Here is a 20967-nt window from a genome sequence, read left to right as displayed (position 1 = left end):
AGGGGAACTGAGTGCTGACGTCCCTTTGTGCACAAAATCACTCTTCCCCTCTCACATCACTCATCGGAGAGCTCCAAACAGCTTCTGACATCTATTTTTCACATATTTATCCAATTTGTGTTTTTTACGTATAGAACGCATACCTAATTGATAGGTGTCGAGTTCCCGCCTCTGCACAGGGGGAATCTCGAACCATCTCCGCTGCGTTCTCCCATTCTTCTCCAGCTGCAGTGGAGTCTGCTCAGCGGAGACATCAGTCCCTACGTCTTGCTCAGTCTGACTCTGTGCAAAGGGTTACTGCTGCCTTTCCAGCTTCTGCCATTGTAGCCAGTACTGGGCAGCGGCGAGCAGACGTTTTTGGGACTAAGTCCTGCTTTTCCCCTTCTGAGCATGCCCAGGGCAAGATCTCTCGTTGAAGATCAAGGGTCACATCCTTAGATACTGCAGCAAATCCCATTGGTCCTCTAGGAAGGTCCTGAAGGTGCTCAACTTCTGTGGCAGCCTCCCATTGGTCCTTCTTTGAAGGTCCTGTACTTGCTGCAGCTATAAAAGGTTTGCATGGCCGCACGGCCAAGCGCTAGTGTATACTTGTAAACGTGTGTGTTGATGTGTGAAAGTCATTCATTAATCATCCCCTCCCTTGTGTATGACTGCTCGTGTAAGGTGGATGATTGCTATCTAGCGCCCAACTTAGCCATCAGCACGTGACACACAATACAGCATCAGATTGCTGTGACCGCCAGTGCGACGCCGTGCGCTTTCACAGCGCTTTCCTTACCCAAGCCTGGGTGGTTAGTGGGGTCCGCCAGAGTGGCACTGCACGCACTCCCGTGCATCTAAATTATTATTTTGGTTACCCTGACACCCCAGTTGCGGTGTCGAGTGCAAGAGGTCTAGTTGTACTCTAATCCCGAGTCTAGGGGTAGAGTTCTGTGACTCCTTGCTTGCGCTCTTTGTGCGGTACCGCAGCCCTGTGATGCAACAGGGTTCGCTTTCTTCATACTGGGTGAAGTTAAGCCGTGTGTGAATCCATATTGTACCGCCCTATAGTCCGTCATTACTTAGCAGCAGGTTCCATCTCTGCACGGTGGACACCAGGCTGCGAACGCACCTTACTCTATCTTTCTAATTATTTGGTGCGTTCCGCTAGCCCTAACACCTAATATTGTGTATGTGGCTATTCACATACCCATTATTTTTTGTAGACCGTGTGGCCAACAAGAAAACCCCAGAGACGTCCATTTTTGGTTTGTATCATTGAACTAAATCACTCATATAGGTTTATTGGTTGGTGAAAAATCACACACAATGTGCTGTCAGTTGTTGTTTTGTAATGGTTAGGAAAAGCTTTCAATTTTTCTTTTTTAAAACAAGAAAATCACTAAAGAAACTCAGATAGTTAAAATTCAAACACTGATCAAACACTGATTAGATTGGTCCATTTTTTTTGCACCACAGAAAAATCACTAACATTTGAATAAGACCTAAGAATTTTGTGTCAGAGCTTCATGATTTTTTTTTTATGGCCAAGTAGTTGCACAAAAGCTTAAGATCTCCAAGTGTTTTACAAAGGTTGACTGAACAGCTGGACTGGACTGTTGGAGAAGTGTATACAACACATGAGGGCCCTGATGTTTTTGGATAGTATGCTTGGATTGCATTTATTTTTCTGAATGGGCTTCACCCTGGCCCTTTTTTATGGTGGGTGTCACCAGGTTTGCTCGCTGTTAGATACAGCCACCATTCTTCAGGCCTGATATACAGTTTTCTAGATTGCTGTATATCTTCCCATAATCTGACCTGCAAGACAAGAAAAAGAGCTTGTCTCATACTCTCCTTCAGGGCAGTCTGGTCTGAAGGGTGTCACTGGTCTTGGTCTGGCGACTCCCTTCTTCTTTTGTTGCCATCGTCTTTCTTGCTTCATGTGGATGATGCGTCCCTACGTCATCCACACAGTCTCTCCAGCATCACACTCCTGCGCAGGCGCACTTCTCTGCCCTGGCCAGGGTAAAGTAAAGTACTGCAGTGCGCATGCATCAGGAAAGGTGAAAGGGCCCCGGCGCATGCGCACTGCAGTACTTAACACTAGTTAGGGCAGAGAACTGCACCTACACAGGAGCGTGATGTCCGGGACCCTTTGTGGATGACATAGGGATGCATCATCCACACGAAGCACAGGAGGAAAACGGCATAGTAAGGAAAAGAGAGGTGCCAGACCGAGACCAGTGACACGCCTCAGACCGGACTGCCCCAAGCTATATTTCTTGTCTTGCAAGTTGGGTTGGGGCAGATATACAGCATTATAGAATACGGTATATCAGACCTGAAAGGTGGTGGCCGTATCTCATAATGCTCAAACCTGGTGACAGTTTCCCTTTAAGGGCAGCATGGTGGCAAAGTTACCACAAGGTCATTGTGAGTAATGGGTATATGTTGTATATGTTGTATGAACATCATTACGCTTAACTTAGTCTGGTCTGTATGCACCACTCTCTAGGTCAAGGGAATGGGGCTTAAGATAATATGCTTAGGTCTTTTCAGTTTAAAAAAAAATAAGTAGAGACCAGGATTTGTGGATGGTGTGAATCCCTACATGAAATGGTAGACAATGAAAAGTGCTGAAGATGAGGAATAATGATGGACACCAGGAGCTGGGGACCTGGGTTCAAATCCCACCAAGGACAACATCTGAGAGGAGTTTATATGTTCTCCCCGTGTTTGCGTGGGTTTCCTCCGGGTATCTCCGGTTTCTTCCCACATTCCAAAGACATACTGATAGGGAAAGTAGATTGTGAGCCCCAATGGGGACAGTGATGATGATGTCGGAAAAGCTCTGTGGAATTAACGGCGTTTCATAACTATTTAAACAGATTAGAATAGGGCTTCTCCGCCCAAAATTCAAATGGTTGAATGGGTACAAATTCCCACAGACTCACTCCAAAATTTTTTTTGAAAGGTTTTATTGAATCAAACCTACATCTAACTTGATATTAGTGCTCTTTATTTTGGAATGGGATGTCAATCAAACACATATACTCTACGTTTTTTTTTGTTCAGATGATAATTAAAAAAAAGTAGAAATTATTTAGTAAAATGTATAGTGTATATATTATTCATATTTTAGTTTTATAGGTACAGAACATAATTCACACATAGACTTCAGACCTACAGCTTTTTTGTTTGTAATTTACACATGGGATATTATTTATTCAGAAGACCTTCTACTTCCCAACTGTGCAGATTAAAAGAAATAGTTTAGGATGCCTCTACATTTTCACTCTGATCAAGGTGTGAGGAGGAATAGTGTGAGCTCGAAATCTTTAATTCACTGTAATATTGTACGCGCAGTGGTGTTACCCTTGAAAGTCATGTCCTTCAGTATGAAAAGATAATTCATCAGCTTGTAGTAGAATAAAACAATGCATTTAGCACTTGCAGGCAATAATTCATACCTCCAATTAAGTTTAAACACCTGCAAGGAACCTAACCCATACTCAAGTATTATATACACGCTGATGATATCGCACCCCGATTCCATGCCGCACCGAAGATCAGCAGTTGGAACACTTTTTGTTTATAAATTAAAATTAGAATTTTATGTAAAAAAAATGTGACCAATAATAAATGTTTCAATTACACTTATTAATATTAAGTGTAATATGTTTTTATTTAAAGAGCATATTTTCCTAGTTTTTAGCAAATTAAACTGAGAACCTCCTCCAACTGCTGCCGCTCAATGGATTCTGGAACAGTTTTTTTTTTTCTTCTGTGCACCTCCATTCCAAAGTTATGTACCAACCAGGCGTAGACCACAGACCTTCTTGATGTTTTGATTGGCCAGCGTCAGAGAAGAAAAAGTAAACGCCCAGAAGGAAGTTCTGTGGTATACGCCCAGGAGGATGAAGGGGAAATTTACACCTTTATTACCAGGAGTCATAACTTTGGAACAGAGGGGCACAGATGAAAATAAAAATTTAATCCAGAATCTGTAAAGCCGTGGCAATCGAAGGAGTCACGCAGTTTCAATTTTTAAAAATCCAGTGAAAAGTCACCTTTAAAAGAGACTGGTCATAAGGAAGTTATAAAAGACATCTATAGTAAAAACATTATTCTGTTAACAACTGTATGGAACATTTTACGCAATTTCATAAAAAGATCTTAGGGAACGTGAACAATCACAAGGAGCAGTGGGGAGTTGGATCTGGAGCAGGAGCCAATGAGTTTGTTATTTTTAGTCCCTCTGTTTGTCATTTTTAACCCTTAAAAAGGATATTAACAGAAAGCCCCCATAATAAATTACTTCGTATTTATCAAAATGCTGTTGTCCAAAATTAGGAAATGTAAGCCACATTCCAAGTATGTCCCAGAATGTTTCACTTTTGCCTTGACTTGGCAGGGCTTCACCACCTTCCCCTGTGGTTGCTGCCCCCCACTTGTTGTCCACATCTGGATTTTACAAAGGGGTCTTACGTGCTCATATGACATCATCTGCCTAGGCCTATGTAAGTTTCACCAAGACACACACCTGTGTTTTGGTATTAAGACTCTTAGTACTGTTTGTTTTGCTGTGCACCTCTATCTGCTCCTGGCCTGAATCTGCATGTGTTGTTTTGGACTTTCCTGTGCCGGTGGCCTCCAGTGTTCCAAGTCCTCACTCCACACGTGCCTTCCTGCTGCTGCATCAATGCCCGGCATCAGTGTGCCAAACGAGACCTGGGACTCTGAGGACCCACCTTACAAGGGGAGCCTAACGCAGAAAGCCCCTTCTTTTTCGGAAGTCAGACCTTAGGATTGTTCCAACAAAATTGAAATTGTTGTCAATTGTTGAAATAACAGCCCCAAAGCAGGAGGCTGCGCTATTGTCAAAGGCTCCATGAGAAAAGATGTAGATAGTGGATTGGACATGTACATGATCATCACAACAACACTACTGATGAATGTACTACTGATGTCAGAATCTTCCAGTTGTGCATGTGTAAGCCGTGAGCCTCTACATTTTACTTTCTAAAGTATGCTAGAAGGTACTTTGGTTTTTACGTGTTTTTTTCGCGTTTTTTCGGGATAAAAACACTATAAAAACTCATTAAAAACGCATACATTATGCATCCTATCATTCAGAATTCCGCAAAAAAAATGCATCGCGGTAAAAAAAAGCAGCATGTTCATTAATTTTGCGGATTTTCCGCGTTTTTCCCGCAATTCTATGCATTGGGAAAAACCGCACAAAAAAACGCGTCAAAAATGCGAAAAAAAAAAAACGTTAAAAAAACGCATGCGGATTTCTGGCAGAAATGTCCGTTTTTTGTCAGGAAAATTTCTGCAAGAAATCCTGACGTGTGCTCATACCCTAAGAATCTTGACTAAAAGAACTTAGAAAGGCACCACTGTTGACCTTCAGAGATAGTACCTCGTAACCCCAACTGGTACCTTACTGTATGTTCAGACTTTGTTTTAAGTTTAGATAAAAAGTAAAATAAAAGAACATCTTTATTTGATCTCACCTGAAACTCATCTGGAAAACTTGACCTTGATTGACTCTCTGAGTCTTGTTGTCAAAGCCATGAAGCATCTCTCCAAACAATGTGTCATTCAGGTGACCATCTGGACGTAGGCACTTAGAACCGTCACAAAGATCTGTCACCATTAGACAAGATCTGCCATCTGGTGCTAGTCGATATTCATCCACACAACTACATTTAAATATAAAATATAAAAAAAATACTAAGAATTGAGAAGTATTTACCGTAAATCCTGCATACTAAGAAATAGAAACAACGCAAACATTTGTTTTTTTTTTATAGATGACCTTAGACGGAAACGCAGTTTTCCATCATAGACCACCAGCAGATAGTCTATCAAACACAGGACTTCTTTTATGTACATTCTTCCTTAGATGGAACAGTTTTTGTAACTTCATCATGCAGACTGGTCTGATGGCTAGATGAGTGCCACACACCATCATTAGTGACTCAAGTAACAATAAAGCCTTACGCAAAGGCCCCAATTTTAGATGTGCTCCCTCCGGAGGGATACTTTTCTATGAAGACCTATGGAGTGCAGTTGCAATTCCATTGTTAAAATGGGTAAGATGCATTACCAAAAGTCTCCATGGAACACTATGAGTTGGCTGCAAATTCCACTTACAAATTTGATCCTTTCTTGGTTCTTTAGATTTACTCACCCACAGAACATATATATAGCACTCTCATTTGGGTCATTCGGGAGTGATATCATCTGTTGTAAACAAAGTTGTTCACAACCTCCATTGGATCCATCGGAACAGTCGATTCCTTTGGTGTAATCATAGCATCCACTTCCATCCTTCATTGGCTTTAATTCCCCAGGACACTATTACCAAAGGGAATAAGAAGACGTAAATATAATCCTTGAATCTTTTCGGACAACACATCATTATTTTTACGAGTCCAATGTGTTATGTCCATGGTACTAACATGACAGGCATCCACCAAAGGAGATCTACTCAGTCTCAACCCTCATCGCATCTATTGTAATTTTTTTCCACAGCCATGCACCTATCCATGACATTGTACAAGTATTGATTACGCTGTTGCCAATATAAAACTTCAGTGTAATCCATGGAGACCATCACTCACATTCATTCTTGTAATCTACTGTCCCCTACACACAAGAGTTTAAGAGATTCACAGAAATACAGTCGGTGTGCTTTGGATATTTGGGATGAGACCAAAGGAAACATAGTGATAACGCTCATTCCCAAAGCAAATATCACTCCTGGTTGGATTAGATCACGAGTTCAGTTCCACAACTTCCCTTTCTGACAAAGGAAAAGTAAATGTCGAGAAGTTCAAGAATATGATAACATTTCCGTAGAGACAATTATCTTATGCTCTGTACATTTTCTGTTCATGGATAATCTAATTAAGTAAACCATGAGATAAATGTATAAATTAGTTGTGTTCGGTCTATTGCTTTATTCTGTGCCCGAAAGAACTGATGAAGGTGGACAAGTTTTTTTATTTTTACATTCGAAAAAAAAACTGATGAAACTTGGACTAAACTTTGATAAAACTTGGATGAAACTCTGACCGAAATCACCGAAACTCGCACGTCAAAATAGCTGACGTCTGAATCATCTGTGAATGCTTGAGTACAAGAAACTTGGATTCGTGCATAACCATAATAACAAAAAAAACCATTGGTGTTTAAATTTTTATTGTGTTAATGGAATTTGTGACAACATTGTGTTACTATTTATTAGATACTTTCTTATTAATGCAGGCGCTTAACATTCACTCTGGCATCTCAGTCTATTGAGTTATGTTGGACAGGAGAAGAGCTGCCTCAGGCAGTAATCGTAATGTCTGCTTCATATTTTAATACTACCCTTGGGGGAATATCTGCGGCATCTATGTCTACTTAATTTGTGATTTCTAGTTGTTTTTTTAATAACATTCATGAGTCATTTGGTTTATTTTTAATTAGGGTATAACACATAGATTTCCCCAAGAGATCTAGCATATCATATCAAATAACAGAAATCATGGCCCTCGTCTTATCATCACTTGTCAGCTCAAGAAAGGTGTCGGCTACAAAAAAAAAGAAGAAAAATGGTGTATAGTCAATAATAGTGAAGCAGCATAAAATAGTATTAACCTCTTCCTGCCAAGACCATTTTTTATTACCTTTTTTATCATCACGGTTCAGGAGCAATAAGTACTACAATTTAGCCATAAGAGGCCTTTTTTTCGGGACTAATTGTATTTGTCACAGGTATAATTTTGCAGTACAGAAACCTTGTTAACAAACTTCTATTAACTGTTTATAAAGGTGGTGGGTGTGGATCTTCTGCACCATGGGCCGGGTTTACCCTCGATGGGGCGTGACTAAGTGCATACCGGGACTTCACTAAGGCCTATGATGGTGAGGATAGGCCGGCCTGCCGGTAGACACTATTTACCACTCCAGTGCAGTCCCCGGGACTGAAGGAGCTAACTATAGGGTCAGAGGTGCGGGCACAAGGTAGAGGAGGGCAAAGACGTGGTCAGATAGATCAAGATCAGGGCAGGCAGCACGGGATCAGAATACATAGCCGAGGTAAGGAGTGGAGAGATCAGACAGGATGGGTAAACAAGCTGGGTCAATAATGAGAGAAACAAACACACATGCACAAATAGGAGACTAGCAGACAAAATCGCTAGGAGCTAACATTCGGGCCAGGAGTTATTTATTTGATCATGGATCTGGCAGTAGCTAGGCTCCGGTATATAACAGGTTTGGGTCCACCGTTTCCATAGAGACCCATTGACACCTCGTGATTGTATTGCATGGGTTTTAATGGGCTGACTGAGACTGTCACTATTGACAGTGTCATCTGAGGGGCTAAAATACTGAGATCAGAGCTAACTCCAATCCCAGCACATGTAGCAGGAGCTCTGCTATATATTATAGCTTGCACCTGCTGTAAATGGCACAGGCACAACTCCTATTCACAACATCTTGTTGTGTCTTATGTAACATAATCAGGAAAGACAATTAGATTAATGGCAATGGCTAAATAAATATAAATATATATATATATATATATATATATATATATATATATATATATATATATATCTATCGCGGATGAAATAACTATTGAACACGTCACCAATTTTGTAAGTAAATATATTTCTAAAGGTGTTATTGACATGAAATTCTCCCCAGATGTCGGTAACAATCCACAAAGACAAAGAAATCATCATAGATGTTCATAAATTAAGCTATGTGTAATAATGAGAAATGAACGGGATGCATTGAATGCACAAAGAAAGAGGTGCAAAAATCCCTGGAAATTCATGACACCAGCTGAAATCTATCAGTAATTAGAAAGCAATCCTGCCACATAGTCAAAGATATTATCAGCTGGTTCACCTGATGGCCTATAAAATGGTGTCTTATTACCAAGGTGTCAAAGAAACATCTCATTATGGGTAAAACCAGTGAGTTGTCTCCAGACCTTTGCAACCTTATTGTTGCAAAACATACTGTTGTTCAATACTTATTTTCCCCACTGTATATATAGGGTGCAATAAGTATTGGATATACTGCCGATTTTTAAATTTTTCCCCTCTACAAAGAATGGATAGGTCTGTAATTTTTATCGCAGGTATACTTCAAGTGTGAGAGACAGAATCTAAAAATAATCCAGAAAATTATATTGTATGATTTTTAACATAATTAAATAGCATTTTATTGCATGAAATACGTATTTGATCATCTACCAACCAGCAAGAATTCTGGCTCTCACAGACCGGTTAGGTTTTCTTTAAAATCCCTCCTACTCCGCACTCATTGCCTTTATTAAGGCACCTGTTTGAACTTGTTACCTGTATAAAAGACACCTGTCCTCACACTTAATCACACTCCAATCTCTCTACCATTACCAAGGCCAAAGAGCTATCTAAGGACACCAGGGACAAAAATGTAGATCTGCACAAGGCTGGAATGGGACCGGACAATAGACAAGCCGTTTGGTGAGAAGGCAACAACTGTTGGCACAATTATTAGAAAATGGAAGAAACACAAGATGACTGTCAATCTACTTCCGTCTGAGTCTCCATACAAGATCTTGCCTTATGGGGTAAGGTTGATCAGGAATCAGTCCAGAACTACATGGGAGGACCTGGTCAATGATCTGAAAACTGATGGGACCACAGACTCTGACAATACCATTAGAAACCCCTATGCCATTATGGATTTAGGTCACCCTGCTCACACAAGCACATGTCCAGGCGCACCGTATTGACGGGAGGATTGATGGGGTCATGTATTGAGACATTTTTGTCAACAACCTCCTACACTCAGTCAGAGCATTGAAGATGGGTCATGGCTGGGTCTCTCAGCATGACAATGAACCGAAACACACAGTCAGGGCAACTAAGGAGTGGCTAGGTAAGGAGCATTTCAAGGTCCTGGAGTGGCTAGCCAGTCTCCAGACCTGAACCCAATAAAAAAAATTTGAATGGAGCTGAAACTCAATGTTACCCAGCGACAACCCCGTAATCTGATAAATCTGGACAAGATTTGTGTCGAGAAGTGGGCCAAAATCCCTGCTGCAGTGTGTGCAAGCATGGTCAAGAACTTCAGGAAACGTCTGACTTCTGTAATTGCAAACAAAGATTTCTGTACCAAATATTAAGTTCTGTTTTCCTATTGTATCAAATACTTATTTCATGCAATAAAATTCAAATTGATTATGTAAAAATCATACAATGTGATTTTCTGTTTTTTATTTGTAAATTTTGTCTCACAGGTGAAGTATACCTATGATAAAAATTACAGATCTCTCCATTCTCTATAGGTGAAAAAACTTGCAAAATCGTTCGTGTATCAAATACTAATTTTACCCACTGCATATAAGAAAACTTCCTCCACCTTCTCCTATGTGACGGTCCATGAAAATCACATCACACTCGGATGTTATCTTAGTGCAGTCTGATTTTTTTTTACGGACTCATAGACATGCATTGCCAATTTTGATCTGACCCTTCGATCAAAATCAGACATGACTCCGCAACAGAAGGCTGAGTCGTGTGAATGGCCCCATAGATAATCACAGATATGAGTGCTATCTATGAAAACGATGGCTAGCACTCGTACAAGAATCTCAGGCGTCTGAACGAACCCTAACTTGTTGTCATCCTGTTTGACAAATTATCTATGATGTATGCGACCTATGTTCTGTAATTTTCTGATGGCCATACACTTTACAAATATTGGAAACTTGATTAAATGCTTGCTTTTAGAACATCTCTAAAAATAATTAGAAAGTGGCGTCTGTGTCATGAAGAATATCCATTCCATGTGCTGTCATAGCAAGGTGTGAGCTTTTTACATTAATTAGTTTTATTTTTTTTTCTGTTGAGTTATTCATTTTCCTTAACATTTTATATGGTCTAATTAATACAGTAGATGTAAAACAAAATAAAAAAAGTAAAAAAAGATATGTTCTCCTATGGGTTTACAATAAGCAGAAAATGTGATTATATATATATATATATATATATATATATATATATATATATATATATATATATATATATATATATACATATGTATATATATACTGTATATCATAATATTCTCCCCCTCCCCCCCAAAAAGGAAACCTTACAAAATATGAACTGTTTGTTACACACTTAAAAAAGCACTCCTATTAAAATTGTTATCTTACTTACAACTGCTTATTTTGCCTTTCTACCCAGTTAATCCTTCTCTTTTCCATTGGGTCTGGTCTGTGACATCACATGGTGAAAAACTGACAATCTGAATCCTTCTAAGATCTATGTAGAAACAGGAAGTCAATTTTTTCTGCATGAGTTATCACTGTAAAGTCCCTGGCATGGGGAGGGGGACAGGAGGTGAAAAGGGGGTGACTCATGCAGGGACAAGAGACTTCCTGTTTCCACATAGAGCAGAGGAAAGAGAAACATTATCTGGGTAGAAAGGCAAAATGAGCAATTGTAAATGCAAAGTGCTGTATAAATAATGGCTGCAATTTATTAAGAGGATAAATACTTTGATCGGAGGAGGAAGAGGAGGAAGAGGAGGAGGGGGAGGAAGAGGAGGAAAAGTGCTTCTTTAATAATACAATAAACATAGGTTGAAATCTAGGTTATTATAATGCCATAATCTAAATGGAAAATTTGACTTACCACACATCCTGTAGAATCGACCTTGCGCTCTGAGACACACTTAAAATTACGAGAACAGCCACCGTTGCTAAATGAGCAATCTCTGACTGGACCAAAGGATGAAAGGAGGTCATCAACTGATTCAAAGTGTGTTGCCAGAAGGGCTTCCTCCCTGCATAAGGGAAAGGAGTGTAATTATTTCTGGGCCGTGACACTGTCAAATGAATTTGCTTATCCAAGAAAATCATGCATACATGTTTCACTCTTTAAATTATCCTCATTTCAGAAGTGTCAGGAGTATTTTCTTCATTTAACTATAAGCATATTGTAACATTTTATGTTGCTTAGGGCCGGCTCCAGGTTCCCAAAAGCCCGTGGGCGACAGCATCACAGTGCGTCTCTTATGCCTCAACTTCTTGTAACCACTAAATGCTGTACACATTTAATAACGCCAGTGACATTTTTTGTAATGTTTTTTGCTGCATTGTTTGTGCTTTAAAATTTAAAAGAATTATATGAATATATTTTCTTGAAATTTCTAACAAAAAGCCAAAAATAAACCCCATGAATTGTGAACATACCCCAAAAGAAGACATGAGCTATACAAGCAGCTACAGCTGTAAAATGTGTAACTTAATCCTGATCGAAGAAGAATCGAAATGTGGTGTTGGCGAAGGATGTTATCAGTACCATGGATGGCAAGTAGAACAAACAAATCAATGTTGAAATAAATCAGACCAGACATGTCACCAGAAGCAAGGATCACCGAGCTACGACTTGCCTACTGTGGACACATCATATGAAGAGAGCAATTACTGGAGAAAGACATCATGGTCGGAAGAATAGAAGGAACAAGGCAAAGAGGAAGACCGGCAACCTGATAGGTTGATACAATCAAGATAAAACCAGAGAAGACCCTGGTGGACCAATCTAGACTTCCACAAGATCAATTTTCCTACAAATCGTTCATCCATCAAGTCTGCCATGGCTCAAGAGAGAGCTGAAGGCTGTTAAAAAAAATCCTGATCAGTTGATGATTGTCATGTCGGACGCTGTTCACACTAGGGCGTCCGACAGACAGCGGTAATTCCTCATTCGTCCACTATACGCTCAGTGGCGCCGGCTAGATTGATCCAGATTGTCCGGGGTTAATCTGGCTGGTACTCGGGTTGGAGGCTTAGTCACGCCCATTGCCTTTAAATAGTTTTGCTGGGCTTTGGGCATCGCCGATTATAGCTTGTGTCTTGTGCCTGGTGATCTCGGTCTGGAGTGGTGGTCTAGGAGAGGAAATATCGTATCTGGTGGTGTATTATCCTTCGTTATATTACTCCTTCCTATATTTGTATTGTTTTGCCCCCCCTGTGCACATTATAGTGTTTTCCTGTGTGTCTGTGGCGTGGTGCGTTTTTTAGTTTTCCCTGTCTGTGTTTCCTGTAGGGGTTGGTGAGAGGTCTTATCACTGGGTGGCGGGTGGAGGTTTCAGCTTTGTACTGAAACAGGACTCAGGGTCAGGCCTGGCGGCCCAGACATGCACACCTTCAGTGTAAACTCTGGGAGAGGGACAGACAGGGTTTCCCTAGTTTGAGGGATATTGCAGGGGCCCGGGTAATCAGCTGTAGTCTACCCAGTACCCCCGTGACAATGATATAATGTGTATGAGATCCAGGAGACTTTCCCTAAGGAGGACTTAGGCTGTATTCCCATAATGAGCATTTGGTGAGTTTTTGATGTTGCAGAAATTCTGCACCTATTAGGTGAATTAGTTTACTTCCATTTTTTCATTGCATTTTTACTGTGCTTTTATCATGTTTTGGTTTCGTCTCTTTTTGTTATGCCATGTTTTAAATAGTTGTCCCTGATACTTTTTGGTATTTGGCAAAACTTTATTGATTTTGTTATGTGCAGATAACATGCGTTTTTAGTGCGGTGCCCTAAAAATCCATACGCGTATTTACCAGTGGATTTTCCCACATCTAAAGCAAGATGGAAAATCTGCACATTAACCTCGGCGTACCCACAAGAGAAATTGATTTGATGCCGATGTCAAACACATGTCTCAGGTGAGTTTACGCAACATAAAAAAAAAGCACAGTGGGCATGAGATTTCTATAAAATTTATTAACTTTGCAAGAAATGTAAATTGCTGCTTTTTTGCGTAGGGGAAAATATGTAACGTCAAATACCAAAAACTCATTGTGGGAACTTGAAATGAACCTGTCAGGGTGGATAACACTAGTAACCCAAAGATATGGAGTTAATCTGCAAGTTAAATGCAATAGAAAGGTGCCCAGCCACCGTAATGAAAGTGCAGCTCCAAGAGAACATTAACTTATTCTTCCAAGAAGCCACCGACTTTCAGTCATATAGACATTCTGGCGTGGCTACAGTCCTGCTCAGAGCACCATGAGCTGTGGCTGTAAGAACCCCCCGGAATTTTAAAGGCAGGTGGACATAGATAGAAAAGGGCCCCTGTGCATGAACAGTATAAGGGCCCTTTCCAGTCCAATAGCTCATCACAACTCAAAATTCCACCTGTTTTTGGGGATAGAAATGGGCCCACTTACCTCGTGGGGCCTGACGGTTGCATTAATGATATGTCTGCCCCTGATTTAGACTGACAACTGGTTCTTTTTTCCAGCCTGTATCACCGAAAGCTCTCAAGAGGAATAAAGGTCAAGGGAGCCATACTTTCAAAATGGCGGACGTGCACCTTTCTAATCCCATATCTGCAGGTTAATATCGTCGTTATCCAATGTGATAGTCTCCCTTTAATGTCAGAGTATTGGTCTTTTTCGGGTAGATTCCACCTGGATTCCCCCTGAAAAAATACTACAAGAAGAATAAATGTGCACTGCAGTGTGAAATACGTTTTTGAGCTTCTTTTAACCGCCTCAGGCTTTGAAAGCTGTGAAGTGACTAAAAGATGTAACCTGACTATTCCTCAGGCTGCCACTCAGTATATACATAATTTAATAAAAAAGTCACCATCGGCAGAAAAAGGACCAGGCAGGTGCCAAAGAAGACATTTTAGGAAAAACACTGCGGTAATTTTCCCAAAACGTCTTTTGCTTAAAAAATTCTGCAGGTATAAATGTGTCTGAAAGATGCCGCATGAAAATACCCTTGAAATACTTTCAGCAACTAGTTATTCAATGTTCATGGCCACCATATTTCCACTACATTACCACAGTAAAAAGCCAAGCTGTTTTGTGCTCATTTACTTGCTCTAGATAATTATAGCCCCTAGTTCCCTCAGCGATCTTGATTCACCGCATTCAGTACTCCGTCTATGCCTCATTAAAACCATTGCTTTGTGTAAGAGTCAAGATTTCAATGTTGACCACAGTTTACCATCCATGTATCCTGTCATTTTGCCATAGATGTCATCATTTAGTTATAAAATAACACCCTTTTCAAACCGTTCCCATCTATTCCTCCACCGTTAGTCATACTGCACTTCATGTGTTCCTCACATCTTAAGAAATATGACCAAAAACTTTTTGCTTTACTCTACTCTCCTTCATGGGCCACCAACGAATGCTGCAAGATATAGTGCAGGTCTTTGTGCATAAAAGTATGTTGTGTTTACCTGTCAAACTTTTATATTACTGAGTTCTCGTTGAACCCAATTTGTAAATTCCCAAGGAGTTAAGGGGTTAGAAAAATTAAAGAGACAAAATATTATTATGATTCCTAAATACCTTGAGTTAACAACTTATTCCTATTTTGTCAAGAGAGATAATCACATATTCATGGGTGGGATTCACACGGTGCTCACCATTCGGGGGAACCGATTGTTAAAATTGCAACTGGTTTCCCCAAGCTGGTAGGAAGTGGTGCCCTGATTCGGTTCTAGGACCACCAGTTTCAACTTATTGTGTGTCCTTGGACACACATTCAATAGAAATATGTTATGGTGTAGGAAGCCCTTTTTCCACTGTAATAGTTAAAATAGTCGACGGCCTGTCAGAGGCTGGCACGTCGCCGGTGTATAATGTCACTGCCATGTGGCCTGTCGACGCCACCAATGAAGCAGGAAGAGGACACTACTGGCCAGTGGAATGGTATGAATAATCTTTCTTTTTTTTTCCTCACAGTAGAACGCAGTATGGGGGACATATGGGGACCTGGATGAGGGACAAGGGACATATGCATGTTACACTGAGTCACTACTCACGTACTGCTCACACTGCTGTCCACCCTAGCTATCTGATCTAAAACTGGAGATACCATGGGTACTGGAATAAGGATAGGCTGCTCACACTGTTGTCCACACTGTGTATCTGATCTAATACTGAAGATACCAGGACTGCTGCAGTAAGAAGAGGCTGCTCACACTGCTGTCCACACTGTGTATCTGATCTAATACTGAAGATACTAGGAGTGCTGCGGTAAGAAGAGGCTGCTCACACTGCAGTATTGCCTGTCTATCTGATCTAACACTGGAGATACCAGGGGTGCTGAGGTAAGAAGAGGCTGCTCACACTGCTGTCCAACCTGTGTATCTGATCTAATACTGGAGATACCAGAGATGCTCACTTAAGAAGAGGCTGCTTACACTGCAGTATACCCTGTCTATCTGATCTAATACTGAAGATACCAGGGGAGCTGAGGTAAGAATAGGCTGCTCATACTGCTGCCCACCCTGTCTATCTGATCTTATACTGGAGATACCATGGGTACTGAGGTAAGATGAGGCTACCAACACTGCTGTCTACCCTGTCTATCTGATCTAATACTAAAGACACCAGGAATGCTGAGGTTAGAAGAGGCTGTTCACACTGCTGTCCACTCTGTGTTTCTGATCTAATACTGGAGATACCAGGAGTGCTGAGGTAAGAATAGGCTGCTCACACTGCTGTCCACCCTGTCTATCTGATCTTATACTGGAGATACCATGGGTGCTAAGGTAAGGAAAGACTGCTTACACTGCTGTCTACCCTGTCTATCTGATCTTATACTGGAGATACCATGGGTGCTGAGGTAAGGAAAGACTGCGTACACTGCTGTCTACCCTATCTGCCCTATCTGATCCAATACTAAAGATACCAGGAGTGCTGAGGTTAGAAGAGGCTGTTCACACTGCTGTCCACTCTGTGTATCTGATCTAATACTGAAGATACCATAGGTACTGAGGTAAGGAAAGACTGCTTACACCGCTGTCCGCACTATGTATCTGATCTAATACTGGAGATACCAGTAGTGCTCAGGTAAGAAGAGGCTGCTCACACTGCTGTCCACGCTATCTAATCTTATACTGGAGATACTATGGGTTCTGATTTAATATTGGAGGTAAAAAAAAAGGTGTTGAGGTAAGAAGAGACTACTCATACTGCTGGTCACCCTGCCAATCTGCTCTAATACTGGGGATACCAGAAGAGCTGGGATAGAAAAGTCTGCTCACACTGCTGTGAACCATGTCTTTTTGATCTAATGCTGGGGATAGCAGAAGTACTGACCTGAGAAGAGGCTCCTTGACTGACTGAGAGACTGCTGTCCACCTTGCTTGTCTGCTGAACAACTGCTGTAACCTGGAGATACCATAACAATATGTGGTATAGGATATCTTCAGGTCACAGCAGTAAAACTTCCTACCACACATGTTCTCAGGTACATGTCCTAGTAGGTAACTGTCAGTGAAAAAGATGGCGTCCTTTTTAACGCTACAGTCATCTCTTCTGTAGACAAAACTAACGTAATTTGATAATTCATGGTATTTCAGATTTGATTAACAAAACATTTTATTTAATTTATCGCATTTCCAGAGAACTACTTTATGGAAAGATAAAAACATAGTTATATATACTGTATATTTTTTTTAATTAATAGTAGTTCAGGCTCATGCATTTTAGAGTAAAACACCTTCACTAACTAAATCCATTCTTTTGTACTATTATCAAAGGAAGTTCTTTTTTTAAGATTTTTGTAAATTTTCTAGTAGAAAGTATAATTTGGCAACATAAATGTTTCTCGAACCTACCTGCAATTATTATTATTTTTTTAAATAACTCAACATTATGAAACGGAAGAGCGTGCCAAGCTTGTAAAACTGAGACACAACTGTCTAGGGACCCCCTGAATTATACATGGGTTATACAGGGCCCCCAGTTCAGAAGACTAGCTGAAATAATCCTGGCCGGGGACCAACTTCATTATATGCTTGCACCTGAATACAATGGGAAAAAAAACTGGATTACTTTGATTGACTGTTGTACAATTGACCTGCATTAATTCAAGGGTGTCCTTCTCCGGACAGCGAAATTAGCCCTTGGAGAATTAACCATTTTGTTTCTCCTCACTAGCGGCCAAACCTGCAGATTTAGATATGTGCTGCAGTTTTGTTTCTATGGATGCAATGATTCATTTATTGTTCACAAAACAAAACTGGGAAAATAGCAGAGCTTGCTTCTTGATCATAGGAAGCAGGATGTGTGAACAGTGACAGGCTTTTTGCAGCTGTATGTAGTCTCCCATAGTTTTCTCTTCTGGGAGTTGCAATCAGCATATTTCTGTCATTTCACATTTTTCCTCTTCTTGTTCTGTGTAAATTATAGAGAAATTAAGGGAAAGGTGAAAATCAACAATTCTCGACAAAGTGTTTTATAACTTTATGAATATCCAGCCATTATGCATTTTATTATATGTTTTAGTTCCATGAAAATGTAGATGAAAATGTATAATTGGATATTTCACAACAATGAGGCATGTTGACATTCAAATTCTATTCAGAATCATAAAAAAAAGTCATAAGCCTTATTCACAAGGTGAACCAGTGAGCACAGATTAAGTACCGAGCCACAAAGGGTCCCCATGGTTCTCTGTTAAGAAAGTTTAGGAACTCAGTATCCTGTAGTATATCGGCTCTGTGTTATCAGACAACTGTTCATAAACTTGTATATGTCAACGGGGCAAAAGAAGAGAATCTCACCAACAGAAGCCCTACATCTCACCAACAGCAACCCAAGAATTAAAGGAGTTGTGAAGTATTTTTGTAAATGCTTTAGACCAGACTTGGGCAACATGCAGACCGCAGGCCACATCCGGCCCTCTGGCTGTTCCTGTCTGGCCTGAGACCAAGACAGCAAAAGTAGGACAGTGGGGAATCATAATGTGTGTGGGGGCTGTGAAAACCATGATACCATGTATGGAGGTGTGTGAGATCCATCATACTGTGTGTCGGGGCTGTGGGGGCAGCATACTGTGTGGGGGATGTGGGGCCATCAGACCGTGTGTGGGGGTCTGTGGGGCTATCATACTGTGCAGGGGCTGTGGGGACATCATACTGTGTGGGGGCTGTGGGGCCATCATACTGTGTGGGGGGCTGTGGGGCCATCATACTGTGTGTGGGGCTGTGGGGCCATCATACTGTGTGGTGTGGGGGCTGTGGAGCTTTCATACTGTGCAGGGGCTTTGTTGACATCATACTGTGTGGGGGCTGTGGCCCATCTTAATGTGTGGGGGCTGTGGGGACATCATACTGTGTGGGAGATGTGGGGCCATCATACTGTTTGTGGGGGAGCTATCATACTGTGCAGGGGCTGTGTTGATATCATACTGTGTGGGGGATGTGGGGCCATCATACTGGGTTGGGGCTGTGGAGACATCATACTGTATAGGGGTTGTGGGGACATCATACTGTGTGGGGGTTGTGGGGACATCATACTGTGTGGGGGTTGTGGGGACATCATACTGTGTTGGGGCTGTGGAGACATCATACTGCGTTGGGGCTGTGGAGACATCATACTGTGCAGGGGCTGTGGTAGCATCCTACTGTGTTCGGGATGTGGGGCTATCATACTGGGTTGGGGCTGTGGAGACATCATACTGTGTGGGGGTTGTGGGGACATCATACTGTGTGGGGATTGTGGGGACATCATACTGTGTTGGGGCTGTGGTAACATCCTACTGTGTGGGGGATGTGGGGCCATCATACTGGGTTGGGGCTGTGGAGACATCACACTGTGTGGGGGTTGTGGGGACATCATACTGTGTGGGGGTTGTGGAGACATCATACTGCGTTGGGGCTGTGGAGACATCATACTGTGCAGGGACTGTGGTAACATCCTACTGTGTGGGGGCTGTGGGGACATCATACTGTGTTGGGGCTGTGGTAACATCCTATTGTGTGGGGGATGTGGGGCCATCATACTGGGTTGGGGCTGTGGAGACATCATACTGTGTGGGGGTTGTGGGGACATCATACTGTGTGGGGGTTGTGGGGACATCATACTGTGTTGGGGCTGTAGAGACATCATACTGTGCAGAGGCTGTGGAGACATCATACTGTGCAGGGGCTGTGGAGACATCATACTGTGCAGGGGCTGTGGTAACATCCTACTGTGTGGGGGCTGTGGGGACATCATACTGTGCAGGGGCTGTGGAGACATCATACTATGCAGAGGCTGTGGTAACATCCTACTGTGTGGGGGCTGTGGGGACATCATACTGTGCAGGGGCTGTGGTAACATCCTTCTGTGTGGGGGCTGTGGAGACATCATACTGTGCAGGGGCTGTGGAGACATCTTACTGTGCAGGGGCTGTGGTAACATTCTACTGTGTGGGGGCTGTGGGGACATCATACTATGTTGGGGCTGTATGGACATCATACTGTGTGGGGGTTCTGGGGACATCATACTGTGTGGGGGTTGTGGGGACATCATACTGTGTTGGGGCTGTGGTAACATCCTACTGTGTGGGTGATGTGGGGCCATCATACTGGGTTGGGGCTGTGGAGACATCATACTGTGTGTGGGCTGTGGAGACATCATACTGGGTTGGGGCTGTGGAGACATACTGCGTTGAGGCTGTGGAGACATCATACTGCGTTGGGGCTGTGGAGACATCATACTGTGCAGGGGCTGTGGTAACATCCTACTGTGTGGGGGCTGTGGGGACATCATACTGTGTGTGGGCTGTGGTAACATCCTACTGTGTTGGGGCTGTGGAGACATCCTACTGTGTGGGGGCTGTGGGGACATCATACTGCGTTGGGGCTGTATGGACATCATGTGTGTGTGGAGAGCAATTGATTAAGCACTCCACAACAGCTGAAGAGCAGGAGCAGTGTGATTTATAAACTTTATAAAAAGCTGCAAATTATATAGTTTTGATTAGCTGCTAGTGGTAATAATACACATTATAATAAGACCTATAGTAGCATGGATTAGCAGTAGGAGCAAGTCAGCAGACTTATTTCTTCTCAGTACAAAATGGTACAATTAATATTAATAGTGAGCAGAATTAATTTTTGCCTACTGGTACAGCCCTCCAGAACAGTCAAGGGTCGCTCATGTGGCCCCTTAGATTGTTT

General features: G+C 41.8%; 1 protein-coding gene across 4 annotated transcripts in view; it reads right to left on the bottom strand.

Annotated features, from left to right (window-relative positions):
- Positions 1 to 20967, bottom strand: part of ASTN2 (astrotactin 2) — a 939506-nt gene that overhangs the window by 365459 nt on the left and 553080 nt on the right. For all 4 annotated transcript variants that reach the window (XM_077283456.1, XM_077283455.1, XM_077283458.1 and 1 more), the window contains 3 exons: positions 11679 to 11829; positions 6182 to 6348; positions 5502 to 5690 (listed from right to left, as the gene is read on the bottom strand). In XM_077283456.1, coding sequence (XP_077139571.1) covers positions 5502 to 5690; positions 6182 to 6348; positions 11679 to 11829 — 507 coding nt within the window. The remainder of the gene's footprint in view (positions 1 to 5501; positions 5691 to 6181; positions 6349 to 11678; positions 11830 to 20967) is intronic.

Source organism: Ranitomeya variabilis, chromosome 2 (assembly GCF_051348905.1).
Source record: "Ranitomeya variabilis isolate aRanVar5 chromosome 2, aRanVar5.hap1, whole genome shotgun sequence".
NCBI classification, from domain to species: domain Eukaryota; kingdom Metazoa; phylum Chordata; class Amphibia; order Anura; family Dendrobatidae; genus Ranitomeya; species Ranitomeya variabilis.
Note: the sequence above shows the minus strand (reverse complement) of the source record. Positions and strands in the feature narration are given on the sequence as shown.